Below are 21,861 nucleotides of genomic sequence, written 5' to 3'. Positions count from 1 at the left end.
CGTCAGGGAACAAAATCAGCGCTACCCTCTCTAGGACCGAATCCTAGCAGTTCCCCTGCTTGAGATCCTTAAAGAGAGAGTAAAAGTCAAAGAAAAATACACATAAACAACTCAGAGTAAGACTAAAAATATTCATATTAATATTGTAACATCACTGTTTTAAGCACAAGTTCTATTGTGAGGGCAAATATGTTCTCTTAAAACAATGTAACACAAAACATAGCCTCTCACATCCTCTCTATCTCTATAATTATCATTCATTTTCTTGTACGTGTTCAGTATAGATTAAACAAAACTGTCAAAAAGTGGACCAAAGTGAACCATCAAAGATTTGTGACTTAAGCTTGCAAAACTTTAAAATCTGTCTGAATGCTCGAAAGCACACAAATATCACTTCCTACCATGTGTATTTCAGTAATCCTGTCTAATTGTATTTACCATGTCAACCCTCACTCTTTTCAAAAAGGCTAGACTGGGTTTGACAAATCTTGGTAAATTTAGTCTTCTCTACATGTAACATATTCAAATGTAAATGTTACAATGTTATGTTTTGAAATAGCTACTGTGAAATTGTGAAATATCTTGGTGATGGTAAAGAATTGCATAATGTTATCGCAGGAAACAGTAGTGAATGTATGTCATCTACAGAAAAAGTGCATATACGAGCAGTATTTGGCCCAGGCTATATATTTAGATGGGATAAGCTTCGACGTCAAATGAAGCGTGACGCACTGCAAACATTCGATGGAAATGACGACGTGAGATGTGAGAACGAGAGAGGATTTCATTCTGGTCATCAGAGGGTTAAAATTTCACTTTGAGGGGGAGTTACCCGAATCTGCAGTAACATCAGAGCGCGCATTCCTCAGCAGAGCTGCCAACATCCCGGGAATAAGACCTGAACCGTCAACATCTCAGACCCACAGTCCGGGATTAAAGCCCGGGAATTTACCGGTGCCACGCACGATTACGCACCATTCCCAAACCTTATCTTGTCTGCCGGTTAGGACAAAGCTGTAGGAGCATGCACAAATCCTTTAACGTAGGTGAGTACAACGTTTTCCCGTTAAACGAACGTTTGTGGAATGACAGTCTGCCAGAAAACCGGTGCATTGAGATGATCTCGCGGTTTATAGTGAATTTTAACAAATGCGTAAATTGAAAACGCGTGTCGGGGTTTGTTTTTTCGTACAGAATACACCGGTCGGTTTCCATTTACTGCACCGGGAGCTGTTGCTGTCTGAAATCCGTTATGTTGGCTCGATTTTTCCGTGTCGTGCTGTAAAGGCTATTTACAGATTTACAAATCATAAACATGCTCACAGCGGGACACTGCTTAGGCTATGTGAGATGAGCGAGTGTATCAATCAGATGTTACATGTTGCGTTATGAAGAGAATAAAGCCGTACAGCAGGACCTAACGCGTTTAAACGTTATTTCGGTCGTGTATACACTTTTGGTAGATATTTGGGTCTTGCTTTATGTCATCTTTATGTTTATGTATCTAAATTCATGCGTTCTGGTTCTGTTTTGGAACCTGTGGATTTGCAGTGATGATGATATCACGTTGCTATTTGCCAGTAGTCTGACCTATATTCACAAATGTTTACATTCTTCATCAGTGACCACGTCATATTTAAAAACGCTTGACACCACATTAAAATGTATGTTTCCTTGATCTAGACATGCAGTTATATAGGGTGGTACCTAATGATCATGTGTGGTTACTGCAGAGAACCAAGACCACCCAGAGTTTCTCATAATCTGATGATAAACTGAGATGTTTGCTCTCCAATTTGAAATTGTTTGCTTGTCATGGATTTGCTTTTAGACTTCAAACTTTGACGCATACAATTTTTCAGGACAGGTCATCAGGGTTTGAAGTCTCATGTATGTAAGACCCTAAATAAGGTTGGTGAGGGCACTGGGCTGTTTAAAAGGGCATGTGTGCGTTGGTTTGCTATTGGTTACAGGTATGATCTCAGTTCAGAGGAGCGTGCTTGCATGTCATTAAGTCCAGGTTGACCTTAATCGGAGTTGTGAAGGGTTGGAGAATCAAAGCCTTTAAGCATTAGAAGAACACAGCAGAGTTGAAGACACGCTTAAAAGAAGAGAGACATTTCACTTACATGAACTTTGAGATCTCCAGTTTCTCTCTTTTCCTGCATGGGACTTTCGTCCATTTCCCAGTGCCACACCATCCCCCAAAGTACTTTAAGAGGAGGAAATGCCACAGTAAATACATTCCTTTTCCTCGTACAAGGCTGGTGATGTTGAGGGAAAACGTAACCCATTAATATAACTTGACATTCAAGAAGTCTCAAGTCAAGAATAAAATGTATCTGAAACATTGGACGAAAATGTCTTTGTTCAACCATCATACACTGACACATGCCTTCAATTTCATTGAAAGGGGAAATATGTTTCTATTTAATATGTGTAAATGACTTTACCAAGGACAAGGAGCCAACTCTGTGTTTAACCGTTTTAAAATGTAAATTGCCATTTAAAAAGAGAGGTCGGTATGACTCAGATCAAGACATTCTTTTTCGCTCTTGTTGGTACAATGTGTGCAGTTTTATTGGAACCAGATGTTGGCACTCAACTTAGTTTCCCTTATGTCCTTCATTCTAAACTCTCTTAGGCTTTCAAATGCTGTCAAACATCCTACTTCTTTCTTTTTATGGGAATGCCCACATTTTTTAAAAAGAGTAAATATCGCAAATAACAAAGAAACAAATGCAACTCTCTGTCACTTTGAATCTTAATGAGAATCTTCTTCTAAGTCTGTTTCCACCTCTGTGATATTATATGAGACAAAAGGGACTGCTATTGTATTTCATTGTAGACATATACAGGTCAGTAGAGAAGTCGTAGATGTCCTTTTATGTGTAGAGTGGAATTTCAGTGTGGTGGCCACATGCTTAGGTAAGTGACCTTTGACCCAAGTGTTTGTTTGTAATGCAATTTCCCCTCCTAAATAAGAAATGAGATTAGGATTTTTATTTTATTTCAGAAACGGAAGAAAAATGGTTTAGAATCGTTTGCTTCCTGCATTATCTGCTAGGATAACACATGATCTTCCACCCACATCCAATCAGATTTAAGTATCATCAGTGATTTCTGTCTGGGTCTGATGCGTAGGTGGGCCCATAGTGTTCCAAATTTGCATTGGATTTATAAACACACAGTGTAGCCATCCCTTACCCTATCGACAAAGGTTGTGCCCCTAATGGGATACCTTGCCCATCTACAGTGTTGTTTAGAATAGAAAATTAAAAAAACCTTTAGCCTGTGCTTGAACCTTTGTTTTACTTTTCTCTGTTTTCAAGTTCTCTTCATTTAATACACTAAGTACATTGTGTACCAGATGTACGTACAGAACGCATTTTGTTGCTTGAAGGTCTTATAAGCAATCCTGTGGATTACTGCACTGGTTCTAACAGCACACAGTGTAATGTACACACCGGCCTCCTACCTTGAGATCGTTTCATCATGTAAAGGTAGGCTTCACATTTGCTCTGTATTTACTGAAGAATTTGTTGTGTGAATTGATGGTTGTTATGTGTTCAATGAAGTGTTGTGGGTCAGGCGGTGTGGTACACTAGACATTTTAATACTTCTTTTGTAGCAGGTCGGGAACACCCGTACGACCACACAAGCAGAGGAACGAAATTATGGTGTACTGCACTTCTCAAATGTTTTTACTTCTTCTACAAAACCTTTATTATCATAATACCTCAGTCCGAGAAGATAAACAATATAATGATTTCATTTAAATTTTTCTTTCTGCTGTTGTAGTGATACATTACTGTTAATGCAGATACACAAACCCCTAATCTTATACTAAGATTCGGTACGGTAACATTAATGCTAACGTTTTTATTGCTTCAGCTCGTATTATTCTCACTTGTAAGGTTCCGATAAATGAAGAAATGTAAAAAAATAGCTTTACTTAAAATAAATAGTTTTAAATTTTTAATTGTATTGCTATTGCAAACAAAGATAAATATTTTTTTAATAAAAAAGGGAAATAATTTTTACTATCTTCTGAGTATCAGGCCTGAAATGATAGGATGTCAGATAAACTCCCTTCTAACAATCAGTTTCTCTCTTTGAATGTGAGATGTAATTGTTTAACATTTCTTCTAAGGCTTTGTGTATACTGTGTATCTTACCCTCATTTTGTTTGATTTTGTGTCTTGGTTGATGGATTGTGTGTTTGCTGTGCAAAGCCAGTCTGTGAATGCTCCTCTGTGAAAAGAGTTGTCCATACCTGTCTTACTGGCAAATGGGTGCCATAGCAACCATGAGAATCCAAAGCCGTCAGTTTCATGCAGTGGTAAATGGTTACATGTTGTATTTAGATTGCATAACGTTGCGAATCAGTTCTATTATAACTCAATAAATTAGCACATTAGAATGACAATTACAGTTTGTAGTTGACCAATGCATTGGGTCGATCACTATATGGTTTAACTGGGGGTTTACACTTTTTCACTAATAGTCATTAGTCCAGTATTAACTTAGATTCAATATAACACACTGTGTTTTGGACATGAAATCAAATGCAAGAAACCAGATGTTACCACACCTAGTTGTGGCCAGTTTCTGCTCTGATGGCTTTCCTCAAACGGTTCATTTTTCTCAGCCAGGAACTGAAGGATTTTGAGGTGTACTGACGCCATTAAATACATTGATTGGTCTTGCATGTGGCATTTGTACAATAAGTTCCTTGTTCCTGGTACCTTAGTTTCCTGTTGACGACTGACAACACACCCCTAGAGACTTTCTCTGTCCCGTGTGTTTCCCTCAAAGGTCTGAGATTCCTGGCACTGATCTGGGGAGGATGTGTCTTGGCTTACTTGTGCGTTTACACATACTCCATAGTTTGGGTCAAGTGGCAGCATTGTGGCTGAGGACTCAGGGAAGAGGAAAAATTATGTTTATATCATTTTTCTTCCTCTTTAGAGGCGTTGTCCAAAAAAGGCTACAAGACCAAGTATAGGATACCATTTGAGATGCCATGACAGAACAAGAGAGTCAAATACAGGGTAAGGTCTTGTCAGGCCAACCACATAGTACAAATATTGATGTTTTTCTTGTGCGTACTTACGGCCAGGAAATACTCAAGAATTCTGAGTAATGGCTGGGAAAGTGGCTTAAAGGTGCAAGGCACCATATTAATGTGTCTTCAGAGATTTTTTAAAAAAAAATTATTACTGGTGCTTTTCATATGCCCCGTGGCAACTGTAGACTATGAAAATTCAACTAAAATTAATATATTTTTTTAATTATAGACATCAAGACATCTAGTCTAAACACTGAGCTAAATAAACACAAACCATCTTAAAATATGTTGTGTGAAACTGTATCTGTATTTTTCTTTTCTAAATTTGGTGTATTTACCAATGAGAAAGTACCAGTATGGAGCATATCAACTGTTGGACATTTTAAATAAAACTAAGAAATGCAATGCCTGCACAGAATTTACAGTTTCAAAATGTTGACTGATTAGTTTAAAATAGACTGTAAAATTGTACATGTGGATGTTTATTGACATCACAGTTTTTCTGGTGATGGTGATAAAGGTGTTTGGAACGTGTCACAAACAAATTGATAGGTTACCCAACAATTTAATTCCTATCATCATTGATTTGCCCTCTTGCAATTTCAAACCTGTATGACTTTACAGAAAGTCACAAAGTCTTTCGCAGAGCACAATAGAAGATATTTTGTAGAATGGCTGCATTTGTACAATAGCTTTACCCATTGAGTTACATTGATTTTGTGTTCATACAATAGAAGATAATGGCTACCGCTGTTATTTGGTTACCAACTTCAAAACATCTTGTTTTGTGTTCTGCAAAAGATTTAAAATGACGAAAGGGTGAGTTTAAAATGACAGTTTTTAAAAAAAGTATCCAACATCCTTCAACAATAATGTGAAATTGATCACATTGATCATGGTGGCATCCATCAACCATCAAAGAAGAATGTGGCACACGACCAGACACAATAAAAATGGACATTTTAAGAGCTGACTCAAGTGTCTGGTTCACAGTGATGCTGTTCAGTTCTAGGAAAATATGTCAGATCACAGTAGTCTGGTGCGTCTTTCACTACTTAGCTCTCAGGCTACAGTATATGCAAATTGCCTTCCAAACAGATTTTCTTGGCATGCTCGCACCTTTACCTGATTAGCTTAATTCCCGTTGGTGAATTGGGAGCTGAAACAATGCACACAGTGCCTTTAAATAATGTGCTATCTGTGGGCACAATTAATTCTTAGTAAATATCTCTCAATATGTCATTATCTTTTATTAACAGCCTAACAGGATCAGGGTGTCAGCCAGACAGATATTAAGACTTGATGTCTGTTTAGATCTATTCTGTTGTAATAGATCGTCACCCACCTTTTTCCTCTTCCATAGCCTTTCAGGGAAGGGAAATCACATGTCTGATAAGGGCACTACATAGTGGATATTTTTTGCCAAGGTTGTTCTGTCTTTCGTGAGTTGTCGACAGCTGTTGTTTTGGGAAGGTCAGCTGGTACTATTTCCTCTTATAATAGAATCTGCTTGCTTGTTATGGCCAGCAGACGTTTAGGGTCACATGTGGGCTGCTGGTGTGAGAGGTGAAGCTGATTATAAGATCTATTTATGTGAGATGACACACTAAAGAATATCGTTTTTGAGTCTGACTAAATTTGACAAGAGAGGGTAGCTTTTTTTAACTATCATGTCTTGTTAAGTGTCTAATAGACATATGGTTGTTTTAATACTTCAAAAATATGTAACCTGTTGTTCTCGTTGCTTAATCGTTCCACTCTGTGCCGATCCATGGCAGCCGGTGCGTTAATGGTTTAATTTTCCTCCGCAGGGCTGATAAAGGAAATTTTTAGAAGGTTAACACAAACATGTCACGCGCTGCCTCGGTAACACAAGAGACTGAGCTATAACGGCTCTACGCGCATTCATTAGCACGAAAACCGTGCTGAAATTACGAGCCGAGAACAGTTTGTGATCGTGTCGAACCAGGCTCACGGGGAAACATCACTGTAACCGTTTCAGACTGTGCTAAGAACAATTCTGTACGATTGTGGAAAAGCGCTCTTAGTGTTTCAGTATATAGAACACTTTGGAAAACATAAGCAGCGCTGATCAAACGCTGGTCCAGATAAACTTCCTGTTTCAGCTTTTAATGCTACACAAACATTTTAACAGAATAACACCAACAAACATTTATAACCTAAATAAAATGATAAATTAATATCTTTATGATCTAATTATAAATGTTAGATTTAAAAATGTAATAAATAAAGATGAAACTGAAAGTGCTTCTGAACACAAGGAAAGATATTTGGAAGAATGCCTGTAACCAGACAGTTCTTGGCAACCGTTGATTACCATAGTAGATTTTTTTTGTTCAGATCAACACAAAAGACAGATTTGAAGAATGTAGGAAAGCAAACCATTCTGGGGCACTTTTGACTACCGGTGTAACTTTTCCTACTTTGCTAGTCAATGGTGGCTGAGAACTTTTTGGTTACAAGCAGTCTTCCAAATATCTCTCTGTGTTCATAAGACAAAGACATTTTTACAGATTGGGGACAATTTGAGTAAATGATGATAGAATTTTCATTTTTCGGTGAACAGTCCCTTTAAGATTGTTAAATCTAAGTCTTAAAAAGATAATGGGTTAGAATTTCCTATTTTTAATCCTTGAGATCTCATCAACCAAAGCGTTGTATAGCAACATAGGAAATGACGCACCTCAAAACAAGTTTTCTTATTAATCTAGTAATACTCTCAACATGAATGACAGCAGATATTTTTGCAGCATAAACATTTCTAGTTCTCCCATCTGGATGATTCATGGTTCACAGGAACACCCAGTTCCTAGTTGTTTCGCAATCACGTAATATTATTGCAATGTTGCTGTGCATGTTTAACCGGCAGGATATTTCAAGGAAAGAGTGTTGGAGCCTGTTAAAGGTGAAGGTATTTATAGACATCTTGAGTTGATTGTGGGGCGAGGATAAACATCCCAAATATTCGCCGGTAGGAGTTGCCTCAAGTTTTTGATGGAAGGCAATTGTGCCAAAATAGCCGGCTTGCGGTATGAAAAAGGTGGAGAATAAATACATCCCAGATGTAAACAAAGCTCTCACTTCATGTCTTCTGGTGCAGGGATAATAGCAATGCAGAGACAGCAGGAGATAAAGCAAACAGTACCATGCTCTTGTCAGTTTAACCTGTAATAGATACCTCAACGAGAACAGGTCGTAGAATTTAAAACCGTCTCGGTGGCCTTTCACCTCAGATAAGTCTAGAGGAGAGGCAGTTATCTGTAGTAACTCAAAACACGAGTGTGTATTTATGGCTGAACAATGCAGTCAACTCAACAGAGTTCTCCAGGATGTTTATTCAGCTTTGGTTAAACCACAGTCACTTTGATTTCTGTGCTTGTGGATTTACTAAGTCATCTGGGATGTAACCAGAGCTGGTTAGCATGTTATTGGGAAGGTTAAAAGGTGGTTAGTGCATGTTTAGAGAGCAAGTCAGTGAACAAGGTACACCAACATCTAACATGGAATGAATAACTGTGTAGTCTTGCTGTAATGTTTATGGTGACATACTAACAATTTTTCCAAGTAGTTCTACACCCACACATCTTTGAGGAAAGGAAAGTCAAATTTATTCATAGTTTGATAGAATATTGATAAAACTTATTGTGTAATTTTACCCTTTTATACATAGAGGTCACTACGTACAGTGGAAAGCTATCAAAATGCCATTTCTTGCATACTGACCTCTTCAGATGCTCACACAAATTAAAAATGTGTTTTTGAAAGTTAAAACCTAGATTTATTTATGTCCTTAAAGAAGTTAAACACAAAGGAAAACAATCTTAATTACTTAGTTTCATGCATGAAACAGTTAAATTAGTAGATGAATTGACAATGTGAAGTGTTCTTTGATATTTAAAGTGTATGTTTTTTCTAAGCTTTTACTAAGTCTGTTTTTTGTTTGGCTTTCTCTCTACCTCTCTCTTAACTGTCCAGTGCGGGCACAGCTGATCGTGGTCCACTGCTGAGTCAAGCTGTGGGACACACATTGCCGAGAGGAGAGTGCTTTACCCATCCCGTCTTCACACCCGTTTGCACAAGATCGGACTCCAGACATGTCTACGGAAGTGGAATCCAGCACACTCCCAGTCGAGCAGGAAACGTTTAAGACGCCCTCCAAAAAAGAAAAGAAGAAGGGTACGTGATAAAAGCAAAAAAAAGCTTTTTTATGACAGCTGTGCCAGTCATTGTTGGAAGGTTGTAATCAAAATTTCTGAATTGGTGGTTTCTCTGTCAAGTCTATTATGAGATGGTTTATAATGTACTATTTTAAGAGAGTCCTTTAAACTGAATTTATTTTCTTTGTGTGAAGGCACCTACTCATGTACCCTAGAATGTCATTATTGGGATAGCACATGTTCGATTGTCGCTTTGAAGTATGTAAAAAAGGAAGCTCACAGCATACTTATCCTCAGTGCACCAGACAACTTATGTTGCCTTGTTTGAAAGTAAGCAGTCTGCCAACTCGTGAGCCTCATTCGTGGTAGACCAATCACAGCAGACGAGTCCATCTGACCAATCACAGCAGACGAGACCATCTGACCAATCACATCGGATAAGGCTAGCGGAAAGGAGGGGATTAGACAGATGAATTGCGTAAAACAATAATTGAGAGTCAGTCAAGAAGTAAAGTAATAATAACTGCCTATTTTAACGAAATAAAAGTGTTTTTACACCTTCTATGTACATAAACTTCTTGTTGGACTCTACATCACCCTTATGATCTCCTTCGGCAAAGAAGCAAAAACATGATATGATCTTAGTTCTGTGTCAGCCACCATACTTCTTTGAAAGGGAAGGGTGGTGTGAGCTATATATGCTGCTAAAATCTTCACATTGCGCCCATATGTTTCTTTCTGATTTGGGCATATTTATCTTACTTAACCACCTAAAAATAGCCACTCCCTATATTTTCTCTCTACAGAGCAAAAATTCAATATATCAAGCTTGTGTTTAGTCACTGAAACTTTCCCTTTGCAGTCATATAAGTTAATAAAATATTCAAGTATCATCTTTGGATCAAAGATAAAAAAAATCAATACGAAATTCGAACACCAATGACTATAATTGATGAATGCAGTTTATCCTGAAAAAAAAAGTGCCTCTCGAGGACCTCTTGAGTTCATCAAGGTCTATGATGTAGCTCAGCACAAAGTTGGCAAACAGCCGTCCTTCAGAACACTAAACTCCTCCACCCTCGACTCAAGGGGCCTCTTTGACCCAATATTACTCTGGATTTATTTTTCTAAGCTGGATCCTGGTGCACAGTGGTATTGTTTGTCTTGCCTAGCACATTCATACCGACAGAACGCACTGGCGATGGATTCCATTCTGTTTCCATAAGATCTTCCAGCTGCGACTGCAACAGAATGTCCAACAAGCCTATTTATGAAGCTTTTCCACAGGCTTGAAAACAAGCAGAGTGATTCCCACAATATCATGCTGAGAAGCCAGCAGTGATTTGGGTGATGAGGTGCATCTGGGGTTGAAGGAATGATGTGTTGGACATAGAAACAAAAATATATTCCTCCCTCTACATCATGTGTTGAACTTTCAGCCATGTTTTAGGATGCACTGTACTGTATAATATGGCTTTTGACTTTTGTGTAGACTTTTGAGTCCACACTTGCGTTTCAAATTGACATCATGTTGCACATTTGTAAGCAATAGGCCTTTTACATGGGTTCCTGGTCAATGTGTCAGCATACCTCATTTCAACAGCACTGGAAGTCTTAACACTCATCCAGACAAAATCCCTCAGAATTTTGATTAAATCCAAGACTACTCGACTGTACATACAAGGTGTAATTGCTTTGGGTTACGACCAATGATATTTTTTAAAACTTAAAATATCTTAAAACTGTATATCTTTTATACCCAACAAATAGGCCTTGAGATAATATTATGAAAACTATAAGTAAATCGAGCATATGTACTGGTATGATACATGTTGGGTGGGTGTTGTAGAGCAGAAACCTCAAGCCTGTTTAGTCTCTGCATGAGATGAATGTCAATGCTGTCCCTCAGCTTGGCCACAGCAGGCATGAGGTCTGGGTCTCCGCCAGGCTGTTCTTAGTCTCTTTTTGTTTTTCTGTGTCTGGCTTATTCACTCTTTCTCCGCCTCTGCCATTTCGTCAACGCAACTGGCCAAGAGGGAAAATTGCCACATAGTCACCTGAGCTCAGTTTTTTAACTGAGAGAGCAAGTCTAACACAGAGAAGCAGATGTACTGTAAAAGTGAAGTAGAGCAGAGACAGAATGACACCACGGGGTGAGCAAGATGACTGAAGAGTGGTGAGTTAGATGAAGTGATCGATAGGGATACCATATTGTCTCTGTCCTTCTAAAACCTTGTAGGTCCATATGTACTTTTTAAATGATTAAACACTATGTTGTCAAAGTTGCCAAGCGATTTAAACACTATTGGTAAGATATTTGCAAAACCCATAAACATAAAAAGTGACTAATAATAATGATTTATGGCATAAAATTTAAATCACGAATATGGAAGTACGAGGTTTCAGAAGGACAGCAGCGATTTGAAGGACCTAAGCTGAGGGAGCAATGCCTAAAGATGAAGAAATAATAGATATACAATGCACCACCTGGGTATGTTTGTCAACAACCCGCATCGGCAATGAAACTAAATTACATTGTAAAAGACTTATTTCACTACTTTCACAGACTTAGCTTTGTCTCTTCCTCTTTCGCCTTTCAAATACTTGAAGCAAAGTTGTGATTAATCTTGTAGCTGGATGGTTTAGTTGAAGGATTTAGGATTTGTATCCTTACATTGAAAGTGAATGGGGAAAAAACATGAGCCAAGGCCACAGAAAGTGCTCTGTCACTGAATACAGTATGTGGCACAAATCCAAAAAACACAATTGCAAGGCCAAGACATCGCCAGGCAGATATATTGAAACATGGATTCGGACGAACAGACAAAACACTATGATCAGCATATCAGTGGCTCTCTGACGCACTTCATGTTTACTGTAATCGGTTTCCTTTGGGTTTTGTTGGACCATTTAGCAACCGCCCCTAGTTGTGATGAGTACTCAAATAACTTGCTGACATTTTAGTGATTGAGTAACGTTCAAATTCAGAGGCTCTCTAGAGCTGAAACATTGTAGCAGATAAGACTCAGCCATTTAGTTCCTTCCATTGACATCAATCAGTCTGCAACGCCTGTAATGATGCCCCCAAATTGTTTCAGTGTGCTTAAAAGAATGTTGATAATACGTCTACTCTAACTAGTTGGACTCCTTTGTTATCTCCTTCTTGTGATTTCTCAGCTGCGGCAAGCCCAGAGAAAACCGATGAGTTCCTGCTAGCCAGGTTCAAAGGGAATGGAGTTCGATACAAAGCCAAGTTGATTGGTGTAGATGATGTCCCTGAGGCAAGAGGAGACAAAATGAGCCAAGACTCTATGATGAAACTGAAGGTCAGTGAAAGTAATATGCTTGTTTTTTTTGGACACAGCTTGCAATCCATCCATACTTCACTGAAAGGGATAGTTCACCCCCAAAAAATGAAAATTCTGTCATCATTTGCTCACCCTGTATAAATATATTTGTACTACTAAACATAAAGGAAGATATTTGGAAGACTGTCAGTAACCAAACAGATCTCGTACCCCAATTACTCCCATGGGAGTCAATGGGCAATAAGATCGGTTTGATTAATGGCCTGCTTCCAAATATCTTCTGTTGTGTTCAACAGAACAAAGACTTTATACGGGTTCGGAACTTTTGGGTGAACTATCCCTTTAATCGTTTAAGGGCCTGATATACAGCATTCACTGCAAAGCACACAAGTTGGTGACACATGTCAACATGACATGTCCAAACAACGTCATGAGTTATAATGACAAAAACAGCATTAAGGTCTCAGTACTAGTAAAATGATAGCATCATGGTCCTATGATAAAGGTCTGAACATTTGTGCTTCAACTTTGATAAGTAATAAATGTTCATTTATTCGTCTGTTTTCTCTGTGATGACAGGGCAAGGCAGGGGCTGCTCGATCTCAGGGAAAACACAAGCAGAGAGTTTGGGTGAACATCTCTCTATCAGGAATCACCATTACTGATGAGAAAACAGGGGTGTGTTTCTCTCTTGTCTCTCTTTAAAGGGACAGTTCATGCACAAATGAATTAATTGCAATAACAAAGCTTTCTTAACTTGAGTTGCAATGCCAAATATCTTTGCAGGGTCCACATTTCTTTGTTTACCACATAATTTTTTTAAATTTAAATACAGCTTTGCTTTTCAAAGCTCTATGTTTCATAATATTGACTCTACTGATAATCGTACAGTTTGGAATGACATGAGGGTGATTCATATTTTTTTAGAGATGGAAAATAATTGAGTAATTTTACTCTACTCAAGAAAAAATTTCAAGTATCTGTACTTTTTTTGGTGGGGGGAGTACTTCACTAAATTATAAAGCATATGTTATACGTTTTACTCCACTACATTTCATAAATGCATTTTTATGTATTCAGGTTTTTACCTTCAATATTTGAGTACATTAAAAATCGACTTTATTTTTTACAGTTAAATGTTTGAGTAAAACATTTTGTTAAGTATTAAATGTTAAAAATGATCATGTAATTATCAAATGTAGTGGAGTAAGGTACTGTATGAAATAAATAAAGTAAAGACTTTTCAAAGTAAACAGTACTGAAGACTTAAAATAAAGTATTTTTTCATCTGTGCTCATTTTTAGGGTGAACTGTTCCTTTTATAATATTTATATAAATATAAACTTGCCAAAGTTGACAGATATATCACTTGATTAACAATCTGCAGTGTTTAATGTTTAACTGTTTCCCTGTTTTGACCTCTCCAGGCAACAATACTCGAGCATGCAGTGAATAAGATCTCCTTCATTGCTCGAGATGTTACAGACAGCAGAGCGTTTGGCTATGTGTGTGGCGCGGAGGGCCAGCACCAGTTCTTTGCCATTAAAACTGCACAGCAGGTCCGTTGAGATTTTACAGAGCATAGCTCTTTCCTTTTCCACACACCTTTGACTAAGACACAAAAAAACAAAGACACACTCCGTTTCTCCACTGTCTCTGTCTTTCTGCAACGCACATTTCCCAGTAGCATTTGAACACACACATATTCGCTTACTTCAAACATTCATTCTTAAACATTTACTGTAGGAAACATGAAGTTAAACACACTGTTTGTAATTTCTACTCAGGCGGAGCCCCTTGTTATTGACCTGAAGGATCTTTTTCAGTTAATCTTTAATATGAAGAGAAAAGAAGTTGAGGGTTCAAAGAAGGTAGGGAAACCCTGCAAAATATTTTGACATGAAGCTTTCAATACTACAGTATTCGGCGTTTGGACAAGATAATGTGAACACTGAGGAAATACGTAATATCCTTTTTAAATATCCCCTTCTTCTCATAGTTATGGAGACTGTTGCTTTTAAAAACACTAAACAGTCGGCCTGTTAAGGTCACAGATGTTCCTGCTAAAAATGAGCTTTGACTAGTTGTCGCCCTAGCAAATATACTTGTTCAAAATCTTGTTTTAACAGGCAACCTAGACAACATAGTAACAAAAGACAACTTCTATGTTTGTTTTTCGCTCAGTAGATGACACAATTAAAGCTCAGTGTTGTTCCAACCCTGTATACATTTCTTTGTTCTGCTAAACACAAAGGATGATATTTGGAAGAATGTCAGTAACCAAACAGATCTCATCCCCCATTTACTGACATAGTAGGAAAAATAAATACTATGGAAGTCAATGGGGGATGAGATCTGTATGGTTATAAGCATTCTTCCAAATATCTTGCTTTGTATTCAGAAAAACAAAGAAACATACACAGCTTTGGAACAATCTGAGGGTGAGTAAATGGTTACAGAATTTTCTATTTTGTGTGAACTATCCCTTTAATATTAACCTCTATAACAATGGGTGTTCATATTATTTTTTCAGACCCCTGTATGTGAGACATTTAGTTTAGACCAATTACTGCTATTTCAGTGCATTTCTTGTGGAATTCAACAAGTTACACGGGAATCGTCGCATTTGTTTTTTATTCTATTGTTATATTGTTTTTTGTTTTGTGGCTTGCAGCTTGTAGATAGTTTGGTTCACTGTTTTTAAATCACACTTTTGCTTTTTTGTCCATTTTACTAATGTGATCTTGTTTCTCTCTAGGATGATTCAAATAAATTGGTGGAGGTGGGTATTCAAAAATATTAAAGACAACTCCTAACAGTTCATAATATATTGTATTTGATGATGCAAACTCTTTTGTAATTATTGTCGGTCTTACCTTGATAGAATGGCAGTGGAGTTTCACACAATGACAGAAAAGTAAGTGTTATTTACGATATTACAATATTTACGCCTTAGAATGCAGGGAGATACATGCAGTTTATGAGTAGCAAGGGCATAGCAACAATTTCAAATAAGGGGAAGGACACGATAAGGGAGCAATGTGGAGATTTTAGCAGCATCTAGTGGTGAGGTTCGGAATTGCAACCAATGGCTCGAAGCATTGGTTGTGTTAGTTGCCCTCCCGTTCGAAGCACTTCGGCAACTAACACAGGACAAAAATGTCATTATGTTTTCACTTCTTTGCCAAAGAAAATAATGTATTTATGAAACAGGCTCTGAAGAGCAGTTTGACCTTTTAGGGCTACTCTACAGATAACATTGTGAATTCCATGTAAGGGGAACCGAGAAATATCTCATTCTAAGTTGATAAAAAACATAACCCTTCATTATCTAAGGTCTTTATACACCTCTGAACACATAGTTATGTATATAATATTGCAGTTCTGTCCATAGATCCTTAAAAAAATACACACTAGACCTTTAAGGCGTGATTATTCATTGTGTTCCAAAAAAAAATATTTCACTTTCCTAATGTGGGTTAGTGGTTCAATGGTTGCTGTTCACCCTCACAGACTAACCAAATTGCAACAGAATTAACTGTAGAATTGTATGTTTCTGTGTTGGTTTCTAATGCCCCCTGCTGGGTTTTCATCATGTGTTCCACTCCATCCAAGCTACTCTCCTCAGGGGGCAAAAGCTAATGAAGTTAGCAGACAGGAAATTACTGAGACACATCACATACCAGCTCTGCTCATTCTTGCTTCACTCCTTTCACTCTCAGACTGTGTAAAAAGGCACAATTCTCCTCATTCATGTCAGTGTTCATTTTCTTCCATCCATTCACCATCTTAGCTTTGGCAAACCAGCATGAATAGCTTTTCTCTTAGATGTTTTGGTTGCTTTAACTCTGTTTGGCTGGAAAAGTTTGGTCATGTTTTTCTTCTTCAAACTCTGTGTTGTAGGGTGTCGAACAGCTGGACCTGTTTGGAGACATGTCGACCCCACCTGACTTAAACTCTCCTTCGGTAAGATTTTGGTAGAGACTTAACTGAATAAATCAACACACATGTTTATGGTAGAATCAACTCTGACTGACAATAAAGCATGAGTAATACTGAGCAAAACTGTTTTCAATGATTTTTGTATTAAATAGACGCTAATAACTTACCTTATTAGTTATTTCCTTAAACACGCTTATACAAGCCAACTTTTTCATTGAAACGAAGCAAGATCTTCCAAATGAGACATTTAAAAAGGAGACATTGGGTTGCATATCCTGTAGTTCTTGTTTAGTCTTTGGGTGTTATCTCACAACGTGCTTGATTGACCTCAAATGAAGAAAATACGGTCATGGGCAGCGGAGGGCCTGGGTTCAATCCAACCAAAATAACATGCACAAGAAATTCAACAAGGCATAGTTGTTTGCTGAAGAACCGCCCACTAGAGATGTTTTCAGGCTGTTTGAGTGTTTTTTCTCATTATGATGGATTTGAAGAATTCTTAAAGGCTATGTGTGAAAATATTGTATTTTATATGGTATCACGTCCATGGTGCTGATGCAGTGTTTGTTCTGTTCTTCTAACTTAACATTGCAATGGCTGTGAGAGCTCAAGTTAAGGTAATGCCAAGTGAAAAAAATACATCTATTCACAACTGTGAAGTTTGTTCTTCCATTTTAAATCATTCATTTTCAACTTGTGTTTTGTTGTTCAAAGTATACTATATTGGGGGAAATAAATTATTATTTTTATTGTATATTTACTGTAATTTTAATAAATATACACATATTTTTTGGTAACAAATGACTCAAAATAACAAAATTAAACTGCATATTTACAAGTTTGGTGTAAAATATCATGAAAAATATGTTATTTTACTTTTATACATTTTTGTTACGTTGTTTTTACGTCATTTTACAGCGATTTTTTACAGTGTACATCTTTCATATTATGTTTCACATGAGAAAGAAATTACAGTATAAAAAAGATGTTATTAAAGCTAGAATTTATAGTTTTTAAAGATTTTTATTGCATTTTGATTTAAAAACCTTTAATATTTTAACTTGTTTTGCCATGAAAATAGCTATGAAAGCTGGCAAGCAAACATGTTTGGGCAAACTATTTAGTCATGAATGTCCATGTTGTATGCGTCAAACTGCCTTTCTGTTCATTAAGGTTGCACTTCATCCACCTATAGAGCAATTTTTTTTTACTTCAGGCAAGCCTTGACTTCATCAATACAACATCACACAACAAAAGTACAGACATCTATTATTGACATCAGTCAACATTACTTATTCTTCTCTTTCAAATGTTCTTCCAGGAGTCTGAGGACATCCTCTTGATGGATCTGTCCACTGAGATAGACAACAACCAGAACTGCGTTAAAGAAAACCCCTTTACTTCTTCTGTCCCCAGAGTCCCATCCAACCTCTCGCCTGAGAACCCCTTCTCCTCTCAGCTCAATTTCTTCCCCACCCCTATCCATGACCCGTTTAGCGATGACCCATTTTCCAAAAGCAACAACCAATCAAACAGGGGAGACCCTGTCATAGCCAACCACAGCCCTAGTAACTTTTTCAAAGGAGGCCCTAAAAATGGTGATTCTGATTACCTGGGCCAGCAGTTTGACCAGCTCTCCAACAGGACAGTAATTCAGGCACTCTGTAATGGCCAGTGGCCTATAGATGGTAGGGTTGTGGAAGCGACACAGAATACTATCCCAGTCCAAGAACGGAATGGGAATGGGAAAGTGACACCTAATCCATTTCTGGGAGGTTGTGAGAAGGTGCAGCCAGTGCAGAATGGAATGAAGCATGAGAACGGAAGCATGGGTGAACCAGCTGTCAATCAAGCCAAGGAATCAGTCGTTATAAGCCCTCCTCCACTCAACACGAAAGCCGGGAGGGGGAGGAGGAGTGTGAAGGTGAGATTGTGATTCAGATCATAAGTGATCAGGGATGAATGTGTTTTGCTTCATGCTTTTTAATTTGGTGATCAAAAGGTTTTAGCATACCATTTTAACATTTGTGCCACTGACCCATGGAAGCTACTTTCTTACTCATTACATTTGAGGATTCAAAATGTGCATGTCCCTATAAAGCTGAAGTGTGTTTTTTATCTGAAAGGCCTGGTACTAGCTCGCTCAACTAGGGGGGCGATCACATTCCATTCATCATTTTTAAATGTTTCTGTGATTAAGTTGACAGATTATTGAATAGATAAAACAAATATTTAGTATTTATTAAGTATTTAATAATAAGTATTTACATTTTAATTATTTGAATTGTCAGCTGGATATTTAGCACCCCCAAACCCAGTCCTGAAATTACTGTATTTTAAAATTCCAGCTAAAATATAGAAAGAAATGTACAAGTAAGCCATTTGGTGTAGATTCGGGATAAACCGATAAGCACTAGACATGGAAAAGCTGTTTAAAAACGGAAAATGACACACTTTTTAAGCTTTCTGTCATTCTGAGTCATGTTTATCTAACACAACTTCATCGTCTTGTATGTTGTGTGCCTTTAATGCTTCAGTGATTTGTTCTTGAAAGGTAAGGATTGATTTGCTAATGACTTTTCAATTACATTTGGATATTTTCAGAAAGCCCTTCTGTAGTGGTATCTTTAAATAATTTATTGATATGGTTTTCGAATTCCTTTTCTCTAGTCCCCCTCAAATGAAAAACCTGGCACAGATCTGTTTGCTTCACAAAACAAATCAGAATCACCATCACCTCAACCTGAGAATGGCCCAGTCAACCCTATCAATCTGTTCAGCAAGAGTCCTTCCTCTGCTGACACAATCACAGCTTTTGGTAAGAGGCTTGAGACAGGAAAGAAATCATTTGACATTTGTGAGCTTCCACCACCATGACAATGCCTTTTTTGTAAATGTCAGCGCATCTTATTCAAATGAAAATTTCGGTTTAGAATAATGGCGGTTGTGCTCATTCGATCATGTTTTTTTTAAAAAGTTAAGTGCTTGAGATAAGGTTAATGTTTTATTATTGCTTTTTGAATTCTGAGAGATTTTAAATGACAAAGAACACTAAATCAGTGCTGCCTTATCAACACATCTCTTCTGCAGAAGGGTTGTCTTTACCACCTCCACCTGCAGTCTCCACTCCTGATGCAGCCCCATGGAATCAGCCCATCTCATCCATCTTCCCCTGCACAACCAATGTCTGTCAGTCTTTTACTCAAGCATCAGTCTACTCAACTACACCTGTGCCTGCCTGGGGAACCACATCAGCAGGGGTTTTTGGAACCCCCACTGCTACCCAGAATCTTTCAACATGGAATAACACCCCGGTTGCCAATGGAACAAATGGATCTTGGACCTCGCATACAACCCTGGGGAATCCCTTCCAGACTAGCATATTTACAACAACCGGAAGCCTTGTGCCTGATGGACAGCAGAGCTCCAGTCCTCCTCCACAGGTTCCACCTCGAGCAGCCACCAAAGAAGTTCCAAAGGTGGACAGTAACGCTTTTGTTGACCTGGATCCTCTAGGAGAAAAGGAGAAGAGAGACATCAAGGACATGTTTAAGGATTTCCAGATGGCTAAGCCACCAAATCTCCCTGCCAGAAAAGGTATCTAAAGCATGCATATTGCCAATATTTCAATTAAATTTCATCAGTTTTTACTTTAATGTGACTGTAACAACCAGAAATCTATTTAACTACAGAGCCATGGAAGGCAGAAGGTCAGAACCCATTTGACAGCTACTTTGGCACATCTGTACCTGCCACTGTACGTATACAGTATGTAATCACATCCTCAGATCTCACTGTGAAACATTTCATGATTTAACAACAGAACATGAAAAATCTATATATGTCTACATTTATTTTATTTTGTTTGTTTGTTCTTTGACCTTTGCAGAGCGCTCCTCCCATCAAGGCAGTGGGATTAGACTCTTACACAGGTCCTTTTGGAAACCCATTTGCATGAAAGCCACCTTGATGACTCCATAGGGTCCGAGTAGGGTTCAAAGATCATTGAAGAAGATATTATGCAAAAACTATTCCATGCCAGATGTTTGTTACAGCTTTATGTTTTGTCGAGCTTTGTTTGTATGGATACATGAACTCCATTTTTATGCAGCGTTTACACTAAAGTTCATCCTGATCAAGAGCAGGTCTCTTAGCTCTGTTATTACATCCATCCTGCCACGTCCACGGTCAGCACTCCGCCTTTTATCCACCACTCTTGGATTTCTGAAGTGGTAACGGACACTCTGAAAAGAAACCATCACCCAGATATGTAACATATGTTATGTATTATTCTACACTAGACAACTGATGTCTTGTTTGAATACTTTCGTCCTTTCATTGTAGTGTCGTGTTTGACTTTGTTTCAATTTCCTAAATTTATCAAAGCTTTAGAGATCACAAAGTAACCATGACAAACATTTTTATGATTTACAACTGGGATATAAACTGTATCAGATTAGGATTTTTTATTGCTTCTCATCTCATTGATTGTCAACAAATATGTTGGATTTTGTGAATTATCCAAACACAAGCTGACACAATGATCAGCGCTATGTATATAATATCTGTAATGCTTTGATATAACTGTGCAATCTACACCTATTGATCTGCTCTGTATTGATCAATGATACTAAATTTATGTGAGAAAAACACAGCTTTGGCTCTTGTCAAATTCAAGATCGATTGAAATGATTTTCTTTACTGTTTATTCCGTGTCCTGTTACTTGTGAGGCGGTAAACTTGCTGCATTCACTAGTAAATACATGTCAACAAGTCAAAAGTACTCTGTTTTAATTTTATATTTTATTGAAGGAATAATCTTAAATTGCTACCATTGGCATGTTGTCAGTGATTGTAAGCTAAACACTTAAACAATAATATCACAATTCCCCGAATTAAGTACACAAAGAGAAACACGATCGTTCATGTAATACTTGACATTTCTATGGTAAATGGGGATGTAATTTTTTACCTGACAAATTAATTTGGCAAACAAACTGTATGTTATTGCAATGTTTAACAGTGTAAACCTTGAATGATCACTGATATGCATTCATCTCAGTAAATTAATGATTTAGTAAAAAATGGAATATGTGTACTGTACTGGATGTTGAAGCCTGGATGTTGTGAATGAAATGTGTGTGTACATGTATACAAATATCTATCTGCTCTGTTATGCACTATGCCATCTCTACCTTGGATGTAGAACTAAGGTGTTTTAAACAAAATGTAGTCGCCACAATAAACTGGAATTTTAGAATCGTCCTATTTATCTTTTTCAAGGTTTGTATTAAGTCTGTTAGACTAAGTCTGCTAGTCTACTTCACAATAAAGTGATGACTGGTTTAATGATTTGGTTCTA

General features: G+C 37.6%; 1 protein-coding gene across 3 annotated transcripts; it reads left to right on the top strand.

The window, feature by feature from the left end:
- Positions 1-712: 712 nt before the first annotated feature.
- si:ch211-204c21.1 (disabled homolog 2) lies at positions 713-21,851 on the top strand. 3 transcript variants are annotated; one of them, XM_056745802.1, is made up of 14 exons: positions 713-1,046; positions 9,068-9,268; positions 12,427-12,575; positions 13,137-13,235; positions 13,985-14,116; positions 14,345-14,428; positions 15,316-15,339; positions 15,442-15,474; positions 16,461-16,523; positions 17,821-18,423; positions 19,170-19,317; positions 19,590-20,096; positions 20,192-20,267; positions 20,389-21,851. In XM_056745802.1, the coding sequence occupies exons 2-14, from the start codon at positions 9,187-9,189 to the stop codon at positions 20,417-20,419; spliced, it is 2,031 nt and encodes a 676-aa protein (XP_056601780.1). In that variant the 5' UTR covers positions 713-1,046; positions 9,068-9,186; the 3' UTR covers positions 20,420-21,851. The 3 variants fall into 3 exon arrangements, with proteins under 3 accessions (XP_056601780.1, XP_056601778.1, XP_056601779.1); XM_056745800.1 differs by having other exon boundaries at positions 715-1,046; positions 20,192-20,256; XM_056745801.1 differs by lacking the exon at positions 713-1,046 and adding an exon at positions 5,033-5,054 and having other exon boundaries at positions 20,192-20,256.
- The last annotated feature ends 10 nt before the right edge of the window (positions 21,852-21,861 follow it).

Source organism: Triplophysa dalaica, chromosome 4 (assembly GCF_015846415.1).
Source record: "Triplophysa dalaica isolate WHDGS20190420 chromosome 4, ASM1584641v1, whole genome shotgun sequence".
NCBI lineage: Eukaryota > Metazoa > Chordata > Actinopteri > Cypriniformes > Nemacheilidae > Triplophysa > Triplophysa dalaica.
The sequence above is the reverse complement of the archived record's forward strand: the minus strand, read 5'-3'. Positions and strand labels throughout refer to the sequence as shown.